The following is a 25145-nucleotide window of genomic DNA, read 5'->3' on the forward strand; positions in this document are numbered from 1 at the left end:
TGGGCCCTCTATTCCTTATTTGGTCGTTTTGTCACGCAAAATTGCGTAACTGCGTGACTGCGTTCACTGGTTCAGTGAAGTGAAATGGAAGGCGAAGGTATTGCTAGAAAAGTCACATTAAACGATGGCAATAAAATGCCAATGTTTGGTTTGGGAGTGTTCAGAGCCCCCAACGGGGACGAGACTGTAAACGCGGTGAAGTTTGCTTTGAAGAGCGGATATCGACTGATTGATACTGCAGCTTTCTATGAGTAAGTGAATAAAATGTTTACTTAATTAACAGTAAATTGATTTGACTTAAAATATTTGTAGCTATATTTTTTGTTATTTTTGTCTATATCTGCGACGCAGGCTAAGAAAGCCGCAGTATGCCTAAACCGCCGGTACATTCTACCAGTATATCGAACAGTATATTGAGGATTTTTTGACACGTCCGGCTGTATCGCAGGCTACAGCTCATAGTTCTATGACTGAATAAAATCGATTTTTACTTTTTAACATTAGCGGAGTTTCGTGTCAATTTATATTAAATGTAATGACTAACAAAACGCAAGAACCAAACTGTGCTTCCTGTAGCTACCAACACAAAGCTGTCAAGATTCATCATCGTCATCATCATAATCATCATCATCATTATTTTTTTTTGCCACTTTAGAAATTAATACATACAAAATAACTTAAATAGAGGAGGAGGAGGAGGCCTCCTAGAAACCACAAGGCTTATGGGGGAGGCCACCTCGGGTTAGCAATATGTTAGTAATTTCGCTGTGAATGTGCAGCTAGGCCAATTAATTTGAAAAAACATGTGTGAAATAATTTCTTTACACATGTTGTATGTTTTATCTAAAGTCTTTCAACAATTATTGTTGCAAGACTTTAATAGACTTTACAATCATTTGGAAGTGCCTGTTGCCCTCGCTAAAAAGACCTCCAAAAATTTAGATCTGGTTGTTTTTTCAGTGACATATCAAAAATTAAGTGTGTCTAGAATATTGCGTGACGCATTTATTGACTCGCTTGATGAAACACTATGCAAATTACAGTAGAACCCAGGTAACTCGAACTCGGATAACTTTAGCACCCCTGCACTTACTTGAATTAACTTCCATTTCTCTATAATTAATTTGACCCCACTTTTAAGTCATTTATACTCGGTTAACTTGAACTCAGATAACTTAAACTAAATTTTGTTTCCCGTGATCAAATTTTGGGTAAAATTTACCCCGATGACTCGAAATTCCAGTTCTTACAACTCGCCACGGAAGCCCATTCATTAGAGCAACAAACAGATCACGTATTTGGCACCCATTTTCCACTCTTACTGTAGGAATTTATGATCATGTCAAAGTTTGTGACAAGGTAAGTTTAGTTTTCACTGTACTGTACTTATATACAGAAGTGCTAAAAAATAACTTTACTAATCAATTATTAACTTGGCAAATTAAATATTTAGTCGACCCCGATTACTCAAAACCCTGCTAACTCAAACTGGTTTCATTTCCCTTCAGAGTTAGAGTCACTGGGGTTCTGCTGTAGTTCTGACGGCAACAGTATTTGTTTTTTCTTTTTTTGGTGGGGGAGGGAAGAGAGATTGCTCTCGAAAACTAACCACATATGGGATTCACTCATGCGCTGTTCCTATTGTGGCTTTGTAGCTCAGATGGTAGAGAAGTGGTCATGTAACCTGAAGGTCGGGAGTTTGAGTTCCACCTGATCCACTGAATTTTTTTCAGTGGCCAGGATTCACACAGTGTATCACTTCATTCATTTATATGACTGAGGATGATTCTAAACGAGAGAAGGGCCCCGGCGGTGTTACAGTAAACAATCTAATAAACGCCCACTTTTCAATAAACGCCTTGTATCTAATAAATGCTCCCCCTGAGGTATAAAGTTTGTATTAGATGCCCCTCTCTAATAAACGCCCTATGTTTAATAGACGCTCCCCCCTTCAAGCTTAAGGATCCTCTCAAAACCAAGGCAACACTCCATAGAGTAAAGTCATGTAATTTATTTAGTTTCTGTGTTTCTCTGCGCCGGCAAACTTCATGTCTTATTTGTTTTGTAGGCGCCTCTGTCGAATAATCGCCTCATATCTATTTAATGCCCCCTGTAGGACCCATAAAATTTAATAGACCCCCTGAGCTTGTATTAGATCATTTATGTTACTTTAGAATCCGTGACAATGAACTGATGTCATTTGATGTACAGTGCATAATTCAGGAAAACATATTGGTCACATTATATGGATTTCCCTGTTAGTTGTAAGGGAACATTATCCAGTTGTAGTTTGTGAGTTTGTTTATTCTTGATAATTCCTGGTTGCTTCTGAAATGAATACCCAGAAATGAAGACCCAAGGCCAAAAACTGTCTGGCCTAGAATGAAGCCTCACCTACCGAAACTGAAACTATAAGTGGGGTTGTTGTTTCACCTGCAGTCTAGCCTTGGGGGGGGGGGGGGAGAGAATGGAGTACTCTATTACTATATACATGTAGTTATCTAATTAGCATAACATGAGAAATTTTAAAGGAGAGACCAATACAATGTAGAAATTAATTTTGTGTATTATATTTGTACCTATAAAAGAAGGCTGGCCAAACCAGCCTTTTTAGGTGCAAGAAGGCTACCTGAAGAAGGTTGGTTTGGCCAGCCAAAATAGCACACAAAATTTAAAGACATGCGTATCAGTCGCTGGTTTTGAATTCCTTGACAACTACTCCAACCAAGGCCTCCTGACAAAATCTGTGCAAAAAAGGAATGAACAATAAATTTCCTACAAATTGTGGATCTGAACCAGCTGCAATGCTACAGGGCAATAAATTTGTGATTATTTTTAATGTTTAAACAGCAAAAACCATTGGTCAATTTGTGAAAAATTTGCTTAAGGTGTTGGTCGAAGTAGTCACACTGTTATTGTTTTATGGGGTTATACAAGTGAAAAAATGAGAAAAAAGAGTGTAGTTAGCCTTCTGTAGGTATGCAAAAGGGGTACCATTTTCTACTTTAAGTATATGAAAGGGATCCCTTCTCTGTCAGATGTTTTATGATAGGGTAAATGGTTTGGACCTCTGAAAGAACCTTCCAAAAAAATTTCAGTAGCCCCACCCCCTCCCTCCCTGGCCCCCAGGGCTATGCATTCATAAGTGCACACAAGTCTCCCTTCGCTGTCAAAAGACCAATTTCAGCGTAATCACAGCTTGCATTCTATTTGGTTTTTATTTTATTTTTAACAGAGAAAGATAACAGTTGTACCAGTAAGCGGGATAGCTGAATAATAACGGATTATACTGATCAGTGTACAGTTCTAAAAATCATTTAAAACAATGTTTAAATCTTTTTATCGTTCACTTTGTTCATTTCACGCAGCAAAGTCACTGCGGCACGGCGTGAAGCCGCGATATCGATTGTAAGTTTTTCTGGAAAACAACGCGTGAAAAATTTAATTTGAGGATTGATTCGATAGTAGTTATATCAATTGTTCGCTATGTCAGTTTTCATTCTGTGTTTGCTTCAGTGACAACTGATTTCGTTTTTCTTCAATGCGAGATGCCCACGTATTTAATTCAGTTTCAGTTTATTTGTCTTCATCGTAGTCACAACCTTTTATGTTGACTGATAACAGACCTATCACGTTAATAACCGCAAGCAGAGCGCCCGCTAACGTAAACATTATCTGAAAACACAAACTGCACAGTAAGTGATCATATGGCAATGTTTTTGTTTGCTATTTATAAGCGCGTATCAAAAACTGTCCATGTCGCTAAGGTGTCCATCCATTATTAAATGCAGACACTCTTTCAGTTTGTCGTGAGCTGTGTGTACAAGAATAGCGAGTATTGTGTTATGAATTTTCACGCCTCGAATAAGTTAGCTGTGCGCCAGAAAATTACCCAGCAAGTTATGGAATAACGAATAAAAAGACGCGAAAAACGTAACACGACACACTGAGCCCAAAGGGGCTTTTGATCCTTTATTTGTATGAATGTAAAAACATGTTTCATGCGATCAATTTTCTAAATGTCTTCGCACGGAAAACACGGAAAGCAAGAAAAAGGTGCATTCTTAACAAGCACAATATAAAATCATGGCACTATCAAATCTCTTCAAACTCGAACTACCAAATTATATGCCGATTTCACTTAGGAGTTTTGTAGAAAATCATGGCATTAGCAAATATCCCCACATTCGGATAGCCCCAATTCCCCCTGCCCCTTAAAAACAAAACCTCTTAGAGTTGGATAAAATCGGGAAAAATTTCATAATGCCATAACGTCCTAACTCACAGAATCACGGGCGTGCCACCTAGTGTTTCTGTTGCAGTTCTTGCACTTAGGAGTTTTGTAGAAAATCATGGCATTATCAAGAGAGCTCTCTTGGCATTATTAAATATCCCCACATTCGGACAACCCTTATTCCCCCTGCCCCGTGAAAAACCCCTTCGTGGAGTTGAATAGAATCGGGGAAAAATGCAGGAAGTTTCATAATTCCATAACGTTCTATAAACTCACAGAATCACGGGCGTGCCACCTAGTGTTTCTGTTGCAGTTCTTGCACTTAGGAGTTTAATAGAAAATCATGGCATTATCAAATATCCCCACATTCGGATAACCCTAATCCCCCCTGCCCACGGAAAAACCCCTTCGCGGAGTTGAATAAAATCGGGAAAAAAATGCAGGAAGTTTCATAATTCCATAACGTTCTATAAACTCACAGAATCACGGGCGTGCCACCTAGTGTTTCTGTTGCAGTTCTTGCACTTAGGAGTTTAATAGAAAATCATGGCATTATCAAATATCCCCACATTCGGATAACCCTTATCCCCCCTGCCCACGAAAAACCCCTTCGCGGAGTTGAATAAAATCGGGAAAAAAATGCAGGAAGTTTCATAATTCCATAACGTTCTATAAACTCACAGAATCACGGGCGTGCCACCTAGTGTTTCTGTTGCAGTTCTGCACTTAGGAGTTTAGTAGAAAATCATGGCATTATCAAATATCCCCACATTCGGACAACCCTTATTCCCCCTGCCCCGTGAAAACCCCTTCGTGGATTTGATAGAATCGGGAAACAAATGCAGGAAGTTTCATAATTCCATAACGTTCTATAAACCCACAGAATCACGGGCGTGCCACCTAGTTTTCTTTGCAGTTCTGCACTTAGGAGTTAGTAGAAAATCATGGCATTATCAAATATCCCCACATTCTGACAACCAAATTTTTTCGCCCAATTCCCCCTGCCCCTTAAAAAAAATTAAAGTTGGATACAACCTGAAAAACAGGTTTTAAGCATAACGTCTACTCACAGAATCACGGGCGTGCCACTAGTGTTTCTTTGAGTTGTTAAATATTGCACTTAGGAGTTGTAGAACAGTATGCATATCAAATATCCCCACATTTGAAACCAAATTTTTGTTCCCAATAAATTAAAAATAGTTGTTTAGTAAAGTAAAATAATAATTCTCGCAATCATCGATTTTATTTTGACTTTGATCATCGGTTTGACCACGTTGTAAACAAAGCACGGACAGACTTACCTGGACAAGTGATTCAATCCGGCCCACGAGTGAAAATTACTGATCGAAACAAAATTAAGAAAATCCGCAGGCAAGCTTATACAGGTGCTTTTGCATAACAGACACAACAAACCTTTTCTACTACCGACAGAACAATTCTCTCTCGTGCGCCAGTAACATGAACGATTTGGATATTATGTGAAGTATCTTCCTGGCGCCCGGTCCACGCCGCTTCATGCAACTTCGTAAGAATGATGACCGATTCAGTTGACCAATGTCGATATGACCATGTGTATTGAAGCATACAATTCTCAAATAAAATATGTTTGTAGTGACATACCTGACTTTTTTCCGCCAAGCGAGTTCGCGCGCCGCTTAACATAATTTATTCTACCGCCAGACACGAAAATTGATCCACGTAACGTATAAGTGTTGACAACATCATCTTACGAGACCGCGCGCAGCTTCAGTCAAAAAAATCTGGAGCTTTTCGTCTTCTCATTCTGCGATACAGTGTCAAGAGATAATTTTAAAGCGACGAAAACGAAGCTGTGGCCAGTTTTGCGGACTACATTTTGAAAGCAGGAGAATTAATTTTAAATTTATTTTTCCCCTACAAATGATTGATGTTATATACAAATGCTTTCTGTGTTTTGTTTTGTTTTTTGTTCGTAATTATTATTACTTTAGATCCTTTTATTCACATTTAATATTGATTGATAGCGCGGTAATAAAAAAATACTATCTCCACACATCACTTTTATTGCCGAATCCTGCAGATTATTAAGTTATTTATAGCGAAAGTCTTGGCGAACATCTCATTACATCTGTCAAGTGATGAGTTGTGACTGATGTTTTTGCACTCCTCCTGTGAGCTTTACCGAGCTTCAAATTGCAAGATCTGTCAACGCGCCTATTGTTTATATTGCGAAATCGGTGCACTGAATGTACCCATGGCCGACACTATCGCAGGTTGCTAAGGCGTGCGGGTCCTCATGGCGTTAATCGAATCATTACGGTACTGAAAGTTTATTATAATGTAAAAGCTGAGCAGTTGGAGATTTTCATTTCCCAAAAGGGAAAGAAATAGAATGTTTGTTTTTGTGTTTGAAAATTATTCCATGATTTTGGAATTTCAAGAGTTATTTTCAAGACAACAGTATATAAACGCAACAATCACCGAGAAAACGAGTTAAATTTAGTGATCAATCCTGAACTTATCTAATTTTTAGATTTTGGGATAATCCTGTTTGTAATATTTGGTTTTATATGGCAAGAACAGTGATCACTCTGATTTTTTAAAAATCTTATTAAAAAAACAAGAAGAAAAAGCACTCATCAACAACGAAATCGACGCCTAAAACACCAATGTAATTGCACCTCAATGTTAAACGCTGAAGAAAAATAAAATTAAATCCTGGGAGGCAGACAGTAAGACAGACAAGAAGATTGAATACCAACACCTTTTATTGTTTCCTGATAACTCATACAATAAAGTGACTTGTTCAGGTAAACTCAGTTATATGCACCCATCACCATACAAGAGCACTCGGCTCTAGATCTTAACTGCTTGATTTTCATCTCAGCTCGTTTAGCGGAGTAGCTGTGCCCTTTCCATTTGTACCAGTTCACACCTTCCCAGGCAGTAGAGTGCTTGCCATGATGATAGAGACCATTCAGGTTGGAGTTGAGACAGCTATTGTACCACCAGGCTCTTTGTGACTCGTGGCACAGTTGCCAGACCAATTATCGTTGTCTCGATCTTTGTGGAGAACGCAGAACCACGATGATAGGAAAGTGAGTCACCAGCAGTTCCTACAAAATCACAAAAAAGGGAACATTACACAATGACGATGTCGGTAGACAAAATTAATGACGTGGCGTAACAAACGCGATTGCTTGCCGAAAGACAGACTGAATAAATTTAGTTTACATTTTAAAAGAATGGCCAAATCAAATCTAAAAACTGGCCAAATCAAATCAATTTTACTTTTTGTTCTGCTGTTAGAGCCGAGTTTCAGTTGATCTTCACAAATGGTGAAATACCTTAATTACTTCAATTGAAGGGGTTTGGTGTGAGGAGGGGGAGGCAGGGAGAGTTTCAAATACATACCAGAGTATGTTCCAAGACTCAGCTTGTATTTGCTTCTCTCGCTGGAAACACCAAAGAAGCTGTACTCGGCGTAAGCTGTTTTTCCACTCGTGTCTTCCAGTTCCACTCGAAGCCTGCTTCTTTCTTTTGTCAGGCGATGAATGTTGTCCAGTCCAAGCCAAAATTCACCGTTTAGATTTCCAAAGCCTCGTTTGTAGTCATCCCAGCCGCGGTAGAAATCAACCGAGCCATCCAGTCTCTTCTGGAACACTACCCACCCCCCACCGGCTGTTGTTTGGTCACAAAACGCATCAAAGGCTCCGGCATTGTCAGGATCGATCGTATAAACACCGTTGGTTTTTTTTTTCCAGCTTTGTACACGTCAGCACAGCTCTTGCAAACTGAAAATGAAAGATAATGCCTTTACTGAAAGTTGACGAGCCAAGCTTAAAAAAAAATACGAAACAATTGTAGTTACATTGCAAACAAAGGGGTGATGTATCACTTAATAAAGACCTGCTAAATAAAGTCTAAATAAAGATTAAGCTACTTGAATTCGAGCCTTAACTGAATTAGGAAATAAAATCAGTCAACTCTCTGACTGTGGACTTACTTTACTAAAAAAAAATGAAAAAAAATAGTGAAACTGGATGTTTGGTAATTTTATTTGCCTATCGGGCTGCTTCATTATTTCATCTAGCATCCTCGATCCTGTTTAGACTCTACGTTAGAAACACCAGAGTTGTTAGCCTATGTCGGTATTTGTTTTAGTAGGTTTCAGCGGCGTAGCCAGTTTTTTGAAGAGTTGTATGCCTGGTTAATCGGCCGTAAGGGACGCTTTTTGAGTGGGGTGGGGCAGAGGAAGTCTGCTGAGGAAATTGTTTTGGATCAAGACTCTTCAAAATACGTTCTCCTTCACTTTTCTGCTTATGTTATGTGTATTTCATAGCACCTAAATTATAGCATTTCATAGGAAGGAATTGTGCCAGTTTTCACTCATTCCAAAATAGACGCACTTGTCTTTTGCGGCGTATGACATTGTGGATTTTTCTGTCACCTGGCTAGTCCATGTAGTCTAGAAGGCTCCCGATGTTTGCACTTGTTAGATGAGCCATGATCTCATCGCGAAAGAGTAATTGCGAAACATATAACGCTAAGGTACGTTACAAATTGCTTTCCATTTCTTCTTGAAAGCGTTTCAGCCGGAGTTTTTCTATCATCATACATTTCAAAAATAGGGTTGGGATGAAATAATTTTGTAGGCCCGGGCCTACGGGCCTATAGGCTGGCTACGCCCCTCACCGTGCATGGCAGCGCTCAGCGAAATTATAACAACGAGCAACACTGGAATTAGTAGAAAACCCGGGCTAGTTATAATTATCCTATCAGCTTCTCAGCGAAACTCAACAAAATGAGCGTTAATTTTATTTTCTACATTCTAATAAATCTGAATTTTAATACATTCACAATGATCTGAGGTGTGTAACCTAATTGACTGACGGGTTGGATCACTCCAAAATTAAACTGATCCGAATAATTAATTAGTTAACCTTGCAATCGTTTTGTTTTCTTTGCAAGATTTGATATCCTCTCGCATCCCGCTGAGCTCATTCTTTATTTCATGAAGTAACTCTTCGATTGTTGTGTTCGGTCCTGCGTAAAATTAAAAAAAAAAATGTTGTAAGCGAAATGGTATTTTTAAGTCCAAAGAATTTAACTTTTAACTATAAACCGAGGCAACTGGAAGTTTTGTCATCAAATTTGATCCCAACAATCAAAGACAAATTCTTTACATGTATCAGGGATTTATTTTATAATTTACACAATACATTAAGTTTACATACCTTCACAAATCGTTTTGTTTTCTTTCAAAGATTTGATTTCCTCTCGAATCTCGCTGAAGTCCTTCTTTACTTCACGAAGCAGCGCTTCGATCTTCTTATTTGGTCCTGCGTAAAAATTGCTGGACATATACATGTTTTGACATTTGGAATCCGCGTTAGAAATATCAGAGCTGCCAGCGTTTGTTGTTATTTTCTGAGATGTGGCAGTGCTCAGTGTAGTTATAACAAGGAGCACATACACCAGACTCGAGAAAAAACCTGGGTTAGCCATGATCATCTTATCAGCTTCTCACTGAAACTAAACTCAGTTAAGCGTCATCGGTCGAATGGTCAGAGATCAGCTGAATGACGTTTTTGTTTCGCATCCTCATTAACGAGACGGAATTGTTTTCCATTCGATGTGAACTATTTACACAGGTGGGCTACATATCCAATCAATTGCAAAAGAACGCTCGTAACCACAATCTCAACACGCTTTTAGCAAAGGTAAACAGCCTGGTTAAAAATAAGTTCTTCAAACATCGAAAAGATAATTAATCACCAGGAAAACGAAAAGGAATTGGGGTTTATTTCGAAGAGAAATATCAAAGCTTTTAAGTTAGATTAAAGCGATATATTGGTGAAAAAAGTCACAAATCCATCTCTTCTCAATCTTTTCGCTACTTATCAATTATATTATTATACTTAACGTTCTGCGATCGATCATATCCAGAAACAAAACATTATTTATATTAAAAATTGCGGTTAAGAAGCTTTTAAAATATCACTTAACGTTTTCGATTATTTGAGATATGATCAAATAGATCGAAAACGTTAAGTAATATTTTAACAGCTTTTTAACCTCAATCTTTAATCTATTTTATCGGCGAAATGTACATACATAAAACACTATTTATTTCTGGAATAGCTGCTTGTTGCGTAGGTTTCTGACAAGAATTTCTCGTTTTCGCAGTAACTAATATTTTTGGAGTGAATTTTATGGAAATGATGGCGAATTTGGGCGATTTGGAACAGTCAACGCAAAACCCTCCAAATCGCCCAAATTCGCCATTTTGAGCCGAAGAAACGACAAAATACAACAGTTGAGGTAGGTTTACGTTTATTTTGAACTTAAACATAGACATTACTCGAAATAAGTTAACGATAATAAGACGCTTTCAAAATCCCCATACCTTTCTTTATATTTCGAACATACAAACAGTCACGCCGCTTGTATGGGCCCCCTGTGAATAGACAGTGAAAGAGAATACATGAAAATCTTTAACTATACGGAGCACATGTTCGCGAACCAACAAATTCTTAGAACTAACGTTGCAATAAAAGTATGGCTACCGCTAAGAGAAATTAATATTCCGAGCACCATGAGAAATGATGGTTCAATTTAATTGGAAATTAAATGACTAATCATTTTGTCTGAATGTATTGCTCCCAAATCTGAATCGCAAAGACCACAGAGAATAACATCAAACTATAAATTGAACCTTGCGCAAATCAGTTTACACCGAGCTCTATCTTATCAGGAAATCAGATTAAAGAATAATATAATAATATATCAGGATTAGGACAATCGGATCGAAAACAGAATAATAAGAATTTTTATTATTATTATCAGTCGTGGTTATGACTGAAACTTTTAATTTCAATTCAGGGCACTTGAATATTCTGACTGTCCTCGCTGGCACAAGCTGTGTAAAGGTGTGAGCGTCTGTATAATTAAAAACGTTTCCTTCGTTAAAATGTTTTTATTTTCGACATTTAATTTAGTGGCCCAAATTAAAACGAAAGGAAGAGAGGAGCCCTTGACTAAAAGTTGTACTTATAAGCTGGCTTACTTTATAATTAATTACGAATAAAAATTTGTTAAGGTACGCTGAATAAAGTACAGTAAACTTTTATTGGTTCTTAGTTAGTGCGTCCCGGAGATACATGTTTTTTAGTTAAAGACATCGAAATGTTATGGCTTCTAACCACTTCTATTTTGTTTCTGGCGAGGAAACAAATACTCTAAATCCTTGTATAAGAGATATATTTAAGTATTAAAGGTGACGGTGTGTATTTAGTCAGAAAAAGATTGCGGCGTGAATGTGGACAGAACGCATGGTGGTTTTTAAATGTATAACAACATCTATAACAACTGAATCGTGCACAGTAGAACGTTACGGAAAAAATAAAGAAAAGGTTTCTAGCTCGCCTAGATTGGAGTGATTTATCTTAATAATTTCTTTTTGATTATTTTCTTTTTACCGTACGTGCGTAGCTCATCCGATGCAAATGATTTAGCGGACAATGCTGACGACAGCACACAACTTGTACCATGTCATTATTATTTCTTTTCCAAAAGAGCGAGTCTCTGATAATTTTGGCGAAAAACAATATCTAGGAAATTTTTCTGTTGGATTGTAAAAGTTGTGCTGGAAGGTTCGGTGATGCCATGTTTATGTTATGTGTCTTTTTCCCGTTACGATACATAAACAATAACAGTCTGTTAATAGGCCATTTCCTTACCCTTTGTCTCTGTTTCAAGACGAGTCTACGTGCGAAACCATTCAAATGAAAATGAGTTTGATTTGCATGAAAATGGACCTGTAGGTAAAACTCATTTTCATTTGAATGGTTTCGCACGTACGTAGACTCGTTTTGAAATGGAGGAAATGGTAACTCGGAAATGGCCTATTTGGTAGTAATTATGGGCACAATTACTATTAATATATATTCTGTTGTACCTGAAAACCTAAAAACGCTAACAAAATAGGAAAAAGGACAATCACACGAAAAAAGAAATCCTTTTACTGAAATGATTAAATTGAAGTATAAACAAACTAGTTATTATCATCTCCTGAGTGCCTTCATTGGGTTGAATTTTTTTAATGATAGCAGAGACCTCCGTTTTAGCTACCTACTTGGTAACAATGTAGGAACCGAACAACCTACCACTACTAAAACGCAGCAATGAAAAGCGAATTAAGACATGAATTAAGAAAGCCTGGAAAGATGGCGGATTTGTTATATTGCTAGATTTTGCCTCCACTACACAACAAACAAGCACACAGCTATAGGACAAATAAGTTTATTTAGGGGGGCGGCCTGACACGAACCAACCCAAATCCCATACATTTCCTTACACTATTTTACAATGTTTACATACAAGTAGAACACGTTCAAAACTCTAGTTACAGGACACATCTATAGTAAAATATCCTTATCCATATAAACTTAATTAAATGACTGTCATACAAATAGTAGCTACGACATCAACTGGACAAGGCAATAGGACGCCAGTAAGGCGAAATTTACAAAGAAAACCCACGCCTAGACCTGCATGTCCCAGTAAGCTCTCAGGCTTAGTGCCAGTTAGGCTGCCAGTTAGGCTAGGGAGCAACTCTAAATCACAAGCTAAGAGCCAGTTAGGCTGGAGGACCACAACTCCGATAAGACAGGAATCTAGGATATGTCACAAATCTCATATGTTTTAACGACGTGGACGAAAACCCACGCCTTGAACTACATTTCCCAGTAAGCTCTCAGGCTTAGTGCCAGTTAGGCTAGGGAGCTACTCTTAAAACACAGGCTTAGCTAGTTAGGCCGGAGAACCAAAACTCCGATAAGACAAGAATCTAGGATGTGTTACAAATCTCATATGTTCTAACGACGTGGTCGTACCGTTAAAACATAGAAAATGAAAAACGAATGAAAAAGCCCTAAAGCGTACAGAGCTGAGCAACCGCTTACAAAACGCATACGGTTAGACGGAGGCCAGAAAAACCTGGCACAAAAAACCCCAGTGGGGAAAAATGCATGCCAGGAAACCTGGGTAGGAACCAAGGCTCAAGCTCCAAGCCAATCCTACGTGGCTTTACAAAATGAAATAAAAATAAACGTAAACTGCAGACCAAGAAAGCAGTTGGCTCTGAGGCCTTGACAGCCACGTGCTATACCCTTCCTATAGTTAATTTAAACTCTTTTGCAGTTGAACGGAACTGAATTATCGAGTAACACTTACATGAAATGATAAGTCAACTATTTACAATTAAAAATCTATCAAGAAAGGACTACGCATAATATAAGTTACGAAATGTAGCAAAATGTCTTTGTCCTACATGTCCTTTGTCCTATATAGCCCTACGTCATTACCCGTGACCTCACAGCCTGGGGCCCAATTCTAGTTCTATCTCTTGCCGACAAAATAGTTATTTCAGCCTTCTTCGCGAGCTCATTCGTCAGAAAAAACTATAGTACCAGTTAATAAACTACAGTAGCTACAAACCTAATTCTCTACAAACAGCTGCAAGGGCTACACAGCGAGTATAAACAAAAGCAGATACGTAACAACTCATACGTATACTGAAGTAGAATGACATCGCACTGTGAATGACTTACGAAAAAATGAATATGAAAATGCGGAGCTATTTCTCAAGTTTACATAAACTGGTAAGTGCACGACCAAACGGTAACTAAACAAGCTTTACATCTCAAACTGCCAGTTAAGCAGGGGAGTCCACAACTTTGGACCAAAATACCCCACATACAAAAGCGACATGCCAAACTTGCATTGCAAACGAACTGGGGAGTACACTACATTAGACTAAGACCCCCTAAATACAAATAATTGAGCCAGTAAGGAAAATAAAGTGCAAGGAAAACAAGCTTAGTGTTCAACTGTCAGTTAGTCTGAGGGGCCCACTTCTTTGGACCTTAATCCCCTATATACAAACTTGTAGAGCCAGTAAGGCAAATATAGTTACAAGATAAACAAACTCTAATTAGCGTAAACTGCCAGATGGACTGAGTAATCCACAACTTTGGACCAAAAAGAAGAACCTACTCATACAAAACAAAAAGTACAAAACAATTAGTACCAGGTAGGCTAAAAAACTACAGGAGCAATAGACTGATAGCACGGAGGCCAGAAAAAACCTGCCATAAAGAGGCCGGAAATCTGGGTAGGAACCATGGCTCATGTCCAACGCAACGATTGGTAGCCCGTCCTAATGAGGCTTATCAAGTAAAATCAAGGCTAGTCAGCAACGAGGCGGAAGAAAATATGAAAAAACTAAAAACAAAAAATTAACGGGGCACTGAACAGGGTTGGTTCAGAGACCTAGATGACTATCACGTGTTATACTCCCTTTATATACCCCTGGCTAACCCCCATAATGCACCGGCCTGGAGCCCAGGCCGTGTTGTATCCCGTGCCGGCAAAATAGTTGTTTCAGCCTTCTTCGCAAGCTCATTCGTCAGAAACATCATATTTTGCCTCCACTACACAACAAACAAGCACACAGCTATAGGACAAATAAGTTTATTTAGGGGGGCGGCCTGACACGAACCCCCACGATAGAACGACAAAGTATTGGGCGTAAGTTGTTTGCTCAATGCTGTCATCTACATTGATATCTTGGGCTAAAGCAGACTTCCAGAAACTGCGGTGTAGCAAGAACCTTCCCCTAAAAAATGGGCTAAGAATGAGTATTATAGAGTGGAGGGAAATATGAAGATAATCAAAGTACCATGTGCAAATAAACAGGACAAGCGGAGCTGGATAGTCGGAAATAACAACGCACTTTACCTAACGGAGCTGGCCGTTCTAACTTTTAAGCACTTGAATGGCAATGAAACTTTCATAGAAGAAAATATCACTTTATCTCACTACAAAAATATTATCAAATCTTACAGACCGCGAACTCCTTCCACCTGCATCATGCACGGTGATACTGAAAAGAAGTACTACATGCCTTAGAAGAAGGGACCGTAGTTTTCAGACTGTCCACCGGACCCAGTCTGGATAGGGCCAATACATCTGCCAGTACAGTCTGGTTTCGCCAGAAGCTGAGCAAAAAACACCTGAGGAGATAAAAGGAAAAACCAAGCAGAGCAAAACATAGCATAAAAAGGACATCTAAAGTAATGTAGAGAAAGACACAATGAAAATGAGTCTTGATTCGCGATAAAAGTAAAAGCAAACTACACGCAAGAGGCTAACCTATATGGCGAATATAAGGCAACCATGGCGTAAAATAACAATAACAATAAAGGCAACAGTAAATGCAAAACCCCAAGGAAATAATAAAATCCAATAAAAGGAAGGGATCGACCTTCCTACTGCCATAACGGTAAAGAAAAAAGGAAGGCACTGCAACATTCTGGTTGTAGGAAAACCAGATGACCTAAGAACTAACAAGCTAACAATGAAAGGCTTCTGAGGCGAGGCACACAGCCTAAAAGTACCCTCCAAGTGGAACTTACTGCACTCTAGACTAAGCCACCCAAAACACTACCCATAAAGGGAGAGGATATTGTATCTCCGAAAGTCAAAACAGAAATGGCATACTGCAGGGTAGCGAAACCAGGAATGACATTCCCAAGAAACGGCAATGTAGATCACCAAGAAAATAAATCTTGTAACTACGTAGGTCTGTGCAGGCTCCCACTGAGACTTGTCTAGGTAAGGAACAAAGCCAGACTTAATATAAGCCAGAGTGCACAAATAAACTGTTAATTTCGACGGAAAGGTGGTCAGCTTCCCCGCTTAACCCATTATCGAGGGAAATAGCTATAGGGAAGCCCGTACCTTCATAGGGCCTAAGAATAGGTAAAGCACTATAATAAAATAAACATGAAAGGGGGCTGAAGACCGTCCAAACGGAAGGACGCAAAAAAGAAATAATCTGAAAAAACCATACCCAAAAAGCTAGGCGGACGAAAGAAAATTGCGATGCGCGGGAAAAATATCGATGAGACAATATCCTGATTACAAACCAAATAAGAATAAATGGAAACCTTTGTTTAAGATCTGAACGACGACGTTCAAGTCGTCACATCAAGTTACAAAAAGGGAGAAATCACGTGCCTAAGATCCAAAATAAACCTTTGTAGCCGGAGCTACGCGTGAATGTAGATGCAACATAACACATTGTTTTCTCTGTGTTAGTTAATAATTAGCATATTGCACATGTAAGAAAATTATTATGCGAGTAGCGACTCGACACATACAGTACACATCTGTCGAGCGGAATATAAGTTCATAATTTAAGCTTAACAGTTGATAATATCATGCACGCAAAAAATCTCTACAGTAAGGATTGCATGGAAGAGTTCGTTAACAGCTTTGCAGCAAAGCACCGAAGCATTGTTAGCCTTGCCAGAAGGCGTTGAAGTTCGAGCCGGAAGACTGAGACTCTTGTAACCTTGACTGGTGACATTAAAAATGAATTGTAAAGATTCTCAAGAACGCCAGAAATCAATCCACAATTATATAAAAGCCCTCTTCGCACGGTAGGCTAGAGGAAAAATCGGAAACACAATGTGAATAATAGAGCGTATAAGAAACATTCAAGCAAAACAATTTCAAAGCAAAACGATGAAAAGCAAAATTCAAATTTCTATCATAAACTATCGCTTCGATATTAAAATCGAAATGGACTACACCTGGTTTGTCCTTCTCTTGAACTCTTTTAGGAGCTAGCGAAGGCAGACGGCTTGGTCATCGTTGAGCAGGTAGCACGCTAATGCCCGGGTTCTTTGAGTATTTCTTTTCGTCCAGATCGGCTTCAATATTGACGAGCTGAGACTTTTGGGCGGCAGACTTGGCGCCGACGATTAGTTCCGCTAGTTTTAGATTGGGCTTGAACTGGACTTCATAAGGTTTACGATAAAACTTGAGTGGCTCGCTGAATGAAAGCTTCTTTAACTCCTCCATTTGTATATCCGCGGCTTCCTCCTGGCCAGGTTAATTTAGCCAACGCTATCCTGCAGGAGATGCTTGGAAAGAATTTATCAACTGCGGGTTGTTGGCGCTGATAAGAGCCGAAACTTCGTCGTAGGCAATAGACATAGCGAACACAACGGCACAAGCGAGAGAAAACCGAGTGAACAAAATTAACGGAGCACTGAACAGGGTTGGTTCAGAGACCTAGATGACTATCACGTGTTATACTCCCTTTATATACCCCTGGCTAACCCCCATAATGCACCGGCCTGGAGCCCAGGCCGTGTTGTATCCCGTGCCGGCAAAATAGTTGTTTCAGCCTTCTTCGCAAGCTCATTCGTCAGAAACATCATTTTCTTGTTTTGAGTATTTGGTGAATGGAACGGAGAACGCAGGAGAGAATAATGGCTCAATTATTCCGACACTGAAAATAGCTCTGTGACTCCCATTCCTGATCACTAAAAAAAGCTAAAATGATCAACAAAATAACAGAGTCGTGAAGAAGCTTCCTGTTTAGTGTAGAAGCTACGAAATGACGGCAGTGTATTGCAAACAAAATAGTGCATCTTTAGTTTTGACTGTCAGAAGAGGTATAACGGAAAAAAAAATTATGGTCTAAAAAATGAGAGAATTTGTTAATCTCACGTGTGCATGTGATAATTTCATGCTGACGAAGGAAAGTGGTTTGTGGCGACTTAAGCTGGTTTGTACGGGCAATTTTTATGTGACATTTTTTATGTGACAAATATATTTGATCGTGTAAATGACACAACAATTATTTGTCAGCAGTCCAAAGTTTAGTGCGCCAGTGGTAACCTTGGACAGCAGAGATACGCACAGAGATAAGCGCGCCCAGCGCCCAGTGGGAGTTTGGGAGATTGGGGACCACCTATGATGATGAATATTTGGCACATTTTATCTGACGAGTCGTCTACACGAGTAATTATTGTATGTGACAACTTTTATTTGTCACATAAAAGCTAACACGCGAGCTTGTCAACAAATTTATTTGTCACATGAAAATTGCCACTTTTTCTCACTACACGAGCAAATAAAAATTTCACATAAAATTGTCACACAAAAAATTCTCGTTATAAGTTTGGATATGTTTGTGTGATTGAATTATTTTGAGTTTACTCTCCCTGAAGTTGAGAAGTAGAATTAAGCAGCCCGGGTAACCCTTTCAACTCGATTGTGGGATTAATGTTAGAGTTTTGTGACTTGCGCTGCAGCAACAAAAGGAAACTGTTCTGCGCATATAATATTTATTGATACCATAATGCAAAGAATGCTGCAATGGCGCTGAAAACACGGAAATTCTTTACTCAGCTGTCTACTTCGAAGCGGATATGCCGTGTATTAAAAAGAAATGAGTCAAGAGTCAAGAGCGGGTAAAGGCAGTTACTGAAAGATTCATTACAATGTAAAAACTAAACAAATGGACGTATTCATTACCCTGCCCAAAAGAGAACAAGAACTAGAATGTTCTTTTTTGTGTTTGAAAATTGTTCCATATTTTGGATTTTTCAAGAGTTATTTGCGAGACAAAAGCATGTTAACGCCAAGAACCGAGCAAAAAGAGTTAAATTTGAAGTGACAAATCCTGATCTCATCTAATTTTCAATATTTGGGATAATCCTCTCTTTAAAATTTTTTTTTGGCAAAAACAGTGATTTCTCTCATTTCTCTTATTTTTTTAGAAAAAAAAAAACAAGATAAAGCACTCAAACAAAAAACACCAATGCAACTTACCACCTTACTCGCTGAAAAAAACAAACAAAAAAAAAACAAGAAAAATCAAGGCCTGGGGAGCAGCCAACATCTTTTATTGTTTTTTATATCACAACTCAGTGCAATATCTGACTACAAAAAGAAGTCATTTTGAATGGGATTAATTCAGGCATAGACAAACAAGATGCAAATGGTGTCCAGTCCAAAAATAGGCCTACTAACTATATGTATGTGGGACCATTCTGAAACTGGACCCGACCGGAACAAAAACTGGATCTGCTGCAGGTAACAAATATGGGAGGTTGCTGTGATTCTAAATTGACTAGCTTGTAAATGGTGAGTTACAACAGCTTTTAATGACCTATGCCAGTTTTCCATGTTTAAGATTTACTTAATTTATTTTGGCCAGAAATGAAGCTGAAGTTGGACAAGCAATCAAGGAGTCAGGAGTAAAACGAGAAGACATTTTTGTGGTGACCAAACTTAGAACAACACAGCATGGATATGATGAATGCTTGAAGGATTTTAATGCAAGTCTCAAAAAGTAAGTTGATTGCAAACTGCAATAATTTTATTATAGTATGCTCATTCAATTGTTTGTAATAATAAGGATTTTATTTGGTGGATCTCTAAAATACAATTATAATCTCTAAAATAAAATAATAATGATAGTTGAAACACATTCTGTTTTAAAAGCATATTTACATATTTCAATTCATAAAATCTTAAGTTCATTTCAGTACAAACCTAAAATGTTAGAGTTAAAATTTGAGTCCAAAGAATTTCTATTAAAAAGCAATTTTTCATAAAAAGCAATTTTTGATAATCTTACCCTGAGGGAGTTAGGTTACAATTGGTTCCTTTCCCCTGCCACACCCCTGCCACACCCGCATTTACATTTGGTTATTTGGAATTTGTCAAGTGTTATCTTTTTTTGTTTAGTATTTCTCATTATATTTAATTGTCGTGGCGAATGCATTAATACCTAAACTAAACTATACTCCTTACCCGCTCTCATTGTAGGCTTGATTCAGGCTATGTTGATTTGTACCTTATCCATACTCCTAAAAATGGAAAAAACATTGATTCCTTTAAAGCCATGATGAAACTCAAGGAGCAAGGCCTCATAAGGTAATTAACTTTAAAAAGGGAACGTACATGTAATCCTTCGCATAACCCCTCATGAAAAGAAGAATGCTGAGACACGGTCCTGTCCACATGAAACACAGCATTTGTGGCCTTCAGTTTTGAGGACGTGTCCTAGCTACAACGGAACTAAAGCCACGATAAAACACAATAAGTGACAAAAGTGTTGACACTTTGTCATTTTAAGCCCCATTCTATTGCAATACAGTTTTTTTAACCCTTCCTTCCTTTTTCACAACCCACCCCCAACCTCATATCAATGTCGTAGTTTGTTTCTAGAAGTCCTTCGCTACAAGCATAAAACGTTGGATGGGGAGATAAGAGTATTTTGTCAGAACGAATACAAATTTTAAAACAATTGATTAGGATACCATAAAAATTTCAATGAAAAGTCAATGTGCTAACTATATTTGTCAAACATTGCAGATCAAACTGTTGAATAGCATTTCTTTATCATCAATAAACCTCTTATTTCGATACAATTTACTTCTTCGTGCCTACATAAGTTTTGTACGGGGAGGCTCTGCCCCGAGCTCTTACCCCTTACCCTTTTATATACCATTTTGCCAGAAATTGTACCCATTTCACACTTATTAATGAAAAAAGGTACCCCTTACATATACCTAAAAGTCATGGTATAGACTTAAAACATGACGTTTTCTTGTCACTTTCAAGTAGTGCTTAATTAATAAATTGAAATAATACAGCCATAAATTGCATCTGTTCGAAATATTTTAATTAAAAGCCCTTTCAAAAACCTAAATGACAGATTTCTATACCCTTTCGTATACCTACTTGTATCCCTACCCTTTTTTAGGTACCCCTTTCAGGCGGAGCCTCTCCGTATAGGCCATTATAGGGAGTACACCCCCCCCCCCCCCCCGGGATAAAGGGCTACTCTACTTGGATGAGATTTTAGTCCATGCTGGGTCGCGGGTCAGAAGGTTGTTAGGATACCCTAAAGGCCTTGCAAAACGAGGAAACATGTTTCCAAAAACACTCACAGCGCTAGCGTGCGCATGTTTTTCCAGTGTTTCTCAGGGGGGAGGGGGGGGGGGGCATTGTTTCCAGCGTCAATTTTTGTCTCCAAGAAGCAATATTTGCTTCTGCTACACGGCAGAAACATTCCGTGTTTCCGCTCGGCATTGTACCATGGCAAGACGAGGAAACGATTATGGAAACATGTTTCGGGAAACATTTTCCTTGTTTTGCCAGGCCTTAAAAATTACCCGATACTACAAGAAAACCTTTTCGTGTTCTGCCTTAGAGAACCTGTGTAAATAGAATCGTGATGAGAAATGCACAGTAGCTATGTACAGGGTTGCTTTTGCAAGAGGCGAAAACAGATGGCGTAAACATGACAAAAGTGTAGTCTCCCTCGCAGCCGTTTTTAGTGTCGTCACGCAACGCTCCTCGCAACGTTCCTCCCAAAACGGCTGCGAGGGAGACTAGGAGTATAACTGCTTCAAAGTACAATGAATTTCAAACATTACGAACATGCAAAAAGATCCACGCGCAGAAAGTAGGAACAACTGAAAACTGTTTTCGTGATTGAACCATAGCTCTTTCGTTTTCTTTCCCTATTTATTTGCCTCATACTCATTTTACATTTAAGGTCTATTGGAGTATCCAACTTTGGCGTAAATCACCTCAAAGAGATGGAAAAGGCGGGGCTTCCCACTCCAGCTGTCAATCAAATTGAGCTGAATCCATATTGGCGCTTGGAGGATATCGTGAACTACTGTAGAGAGAAAGGAATTGCCGTAATGGGTTACTGTCCAATATTTCGAGCCAGTAAAAATAATGATCCCATTCTAGTTGAGATGGCCAGTAGGTAAGGTAACCTATGCTTAAAGGGGCAGTGTCATCAACATTTAGTGCTACTTAAAAAACCCAAGGAACGTGTTAGTATTAATAAGAAATTCACTAATAATGCGTGACCTTGCTAGAACGTACTGTACTAGTGTACTAGTGGTTGTGGACTGGTTGCAAAGAACTGACCTGTAAACAGGCGGGCCTACAGACAAAAAAACCCAACTAAATTCACTCCAGTTAGTTGGTTTCTTGTCCGGTTTTGTTTCTGTTGTTACATTTCCGCTTTATCCTAAAGGGTTGAATTACAGTCGATTCTCTCTTAACGGACACCTCCATAAGACGGACACCTAGTGTTGGTTCCGTCCCTGCCGTTTTCTCATTTTACTGTAACTAAACTCCCTATAAGACGAGCACCTCTCTAAGACATACAGTTGGAGCCCGTCCCGACAGTGTCGGGTCGATTCTCTCTTAACGGACACCTCCATAAGACGGACACCTAGTGTTGGTTCCGTCCCTGCCGTTTTTTCATTTTACTGTAACTAAACTCCCTATAAGACGAGCACCTCTCTAAGACATACAGTTGGAGCCCGTCCCGACGGTGTCGGGTCGATTCTCTCTTAAAACGGACACCTCCATAAGACGGACACCTAGTGTTGGTTCCGTCCCTGCCGTTTTTTCATTTTACTGTAACTAAACTCCCTATAAGACGAGCACCTCTCTAAGACATACAGTTGGAGCCCGTCCCGACGGTCTCCGTTTTAGAGAGAAGTGACTGTATTTCAAGATGCTCGTTTTTGAATGGGCGCGCGGAAGAAAATTTAGTGGTAATTAATAAGAGCATCAAATTTCCGCGGGGAAACAACATGTATCAGTCCATACTTTCTCGTCAGAAACACTCTATTGTTTAGATAAAAAACAATGGGAGAACCAATCAGATTCGCGGATTTCCAATAAAACACGACTGACTTTAAGTTAAACTAATAAAAGATAGGTTTCTAACGTTTTAACTAAACTATTTAAGTTTTCTATAGTGGAAAATTCCCAAACATCCACTAAGTCCACCAAGGAACCTTGTCTGTATGCTACATCCCCCGGGGGAAAGGGGGGGGGGGTACTCCAAAAAAGTTTTATACGGGGAGGCTCCCGCCCCAAGTTCTAACCCCTTACCCTTTTATATACCATTTTTGACAGAAATTGTACCCCTTTCGTATACCTATAAGCTGAAAAAGTTAACCCCTTTATATACCTAAGAGACATGGCATGGACTTAAAATAGGACGTTTATGCTTGTCATTTTTATGTAGCGCTTAACAAATTAAAATAATACAGCCATAAATTGCGTCTGTTCGACCAATATTTTAATTAAAAGCCCTTTTAAATGGCCAAATGACATATTTCCATACCCTTTCACGTATACTTAAAGGCGCGTGAAATCCGCTACCCTTAAATATCGCCTGAAGCCTGAAAAAGGTGCCCTTTCGGGCGGAGCCTCTCCGTATAGGCACATTACTAGGGAGTACCCCCCCCCCCCCGGCCAATAGACCACTAAATCTGTCATCAACAATGAAATAACTCTTTTTCAAACTTTTGCAGGTACAAGAAAACCGTTCCACAGCTTCTCATTCGTTGGAGTGTACAGAAAGATTACATCACCATTCCCAAGTCAACTAAACCAGAAAGGATTCAGGAAAATGCCGACATATTTGACTTCACAATAAGCGACGAGGATATGAAAACCTTGGTAGGTTTTATTAGACTAACTGGAGGCACTGTAACAACGATCTTATAATTAAGCAGCAGTACGAGTACGACCGAATGGGAGTGAGACTGCCTCGTACCCAGGCGCCGATACGAGAGCTTTTGGCGTATAAGCAACGCAAACGGTCAGAGGGAAGGCGTGAAAAAGCACAAGCAGAGAGGTCATCAAGGGAAGGCGCTAGACTCCTTCCCTTGCGATTCCAGATAATTGGGACACCGTATAAAGGCCGTAGCAGCCGTACGGGTACGAGGCAGGGAATGAGAGGCGCGGTGGCCTAATGGTTAGCGCGCTGGACTCCAGATCGAGCGGTCCGGTTCGTGCCTGGCCAGGGTCATTGTGCTGTGTTCTTGATCAAAACACTTAACTCTTATAGTGCCTCTCTCCACCCTGGTGTATAAAAGGGTACCGGCAAACTAATGGGGGAGCCCCGGCCGCCGGCCGCGCGCCCGGGGGGGCGGCCGCCGCGCGCGGCGACCGCGGGCGCCTGCCTCATAGTAGTTTTAAACAAAAATGGACCACTGTTCGTAGGTTTTCAAATGTCTTTAAGCTCTTGTATTGACACTGTCCATTTAAGCCATATTTTTGTAAGTTGCAATCCATTTCCATGCAAGCTATCCACAGGCAAAGACGCTCGTTTACAGTTTCAGTGCTCTATAATATAGCAATTTTAAATAAAGATGGACTATTATTTTTCGGTTTCATGCGACACAAATATATAAATTTTTTTCTGTTCAAATATCTGGCAAAATCCTTGACAAAGCAGCTTTAATATTACGCGTGTCTTACGCGTGTAATTAGAACGTGTTTCAAAGGCCGTTAAGTTTAACTCTAGCGCACGTGAATGGCAATTATTACTGGTTAATTTTATTTATTTATTTTTTTTCACCTACAGAATGCAATGCCAACAGAGCAGTGTTGTACTGGGTTAGCAAACGTAACGGATACGCCATGGACAGATTAGAAGTTAGAATTTACAGTCTTGACTTTTTAATTGTGACAAGTGAAAGACACACATTTCATGAAATAAAATAAAGGTTGCAGTTCGTGTCATGTTCTTCAATTGATGTGTTTTTACTACTTCCCAGCTCTGCTTGCCATTTAGAGGTCGAAAAACATGAATTGACCGCCGTAGTGATTTTTCAAAGCTGACGTTTTGAGTTTAATGGTGGATTTCCACTGACGCGTAATTTTTTACGTGCGTTTACGTGCGTGAAAAATTTTAGATACAATGTATGAACGACTTGAGTACACGTTTACACAAGTTTTACATACACGCACGCATTTTTTTTTTTCACACACTTAAACGCGCGTAAAAAAAACATACGCGTCAGTGGAAATCCAGCTTTAGCCTTACGCTCGAAACTTCCGCTTTGCAAGTTTACTTCGACGGTTAAATTGCCTTTATCGATTCATACTTGATAGCCAGCTAAGTATTCCCATGACGGTGCACTAACAAACGTTGGGTCTGTACAGTGGAGTTTTAAATATGCACCTCGGGCATTTATTCGAGGTATAACAGGGTCTATATATAATTGAAAAA

At 39.2% G+C, this 25145-nt stretch overlaps 2 protein-coding genes across 2 annotated transcripts in view; one reads left to right on the forward strand and one right to left on the reverse strand.

Annotated features, from left to right (window-relative positions):
* The first annotated feature begins 57 nt into the window (after positions 1 to 57).
* Positions 58 to 24648, forward strand: LOC144649785 (glyoxal reductase-like). Its single transcript, XM_078509375.1, has 6 exons — positions 58 to 251; positions 19296 to 19430; positions 19910 to 20017; positions 21648 to 21866; positions 23440 to 23587; positions 24498 to 24648. Exons 1-6 carry the CDS (start codon positions 85 to 87, stop codon positions 24564 to 24566), a joined length of 846 nt encoding a protein of 281 aa, XP_078365501.1. The 5' UTR covers positions 58 to 84; the 3' UTR covers positions 24567 to 24648.
* Positions 7091 to 25145, reverse strand: part of LOC144649782 (microfibril-associated glycoprotein 4-like) — a 31278-nt gene continuing 13223 nt past the window's right edge. The window contains exon 3 of the mRNA XM_078509372.1: positions 7091 to 7329. Coding sequence (XP_078365498.1) covers positions 7211 to 7329 — 119 coding nt within the window. The 3' untranslated portion in view covers positions 7091 to 7210. The remainder of the gene's footprint in view (positions 7330 to 25145) is intronic.

This window comes from Oculina patagonica, chromosome 4 (genome assembly GCF_052425735.1).
Source record: "Oculina patagonica isolate OP01 chromosome 4, crgOcupat, whole genome shotgun sequence".
Taxonomy (NCBI): domain Eukaryota; kingdom Metazoa; phylum Cnidaria; class Anthozoa; order Scleractinia; family Oculinidae; genus Oculina; species Oculina patagonica.

Coding starts and splice junctions, on each gene's coding strand:
- LOC144649785 (XM_078509375.1), top strand. CDS start 85: ATGGAAGGCGAAGGTATTGCTAGAAAAGTCACATTAAACGATGGCAAT. Junction 252..19,295: donor GATACTGCAGCTTTCTATGA/GTAAGTGAATAA, acceptor TATTTTGGCCAG/AAATGAAGCTGAAGTTGGAC. Junction 23,588..24,497: donor ACGAGGATATGAAAACCTTG/GTAGGTTTTATT, acceptor TTTCACCTACAG/AATGCAATGCCAACAGAGCA.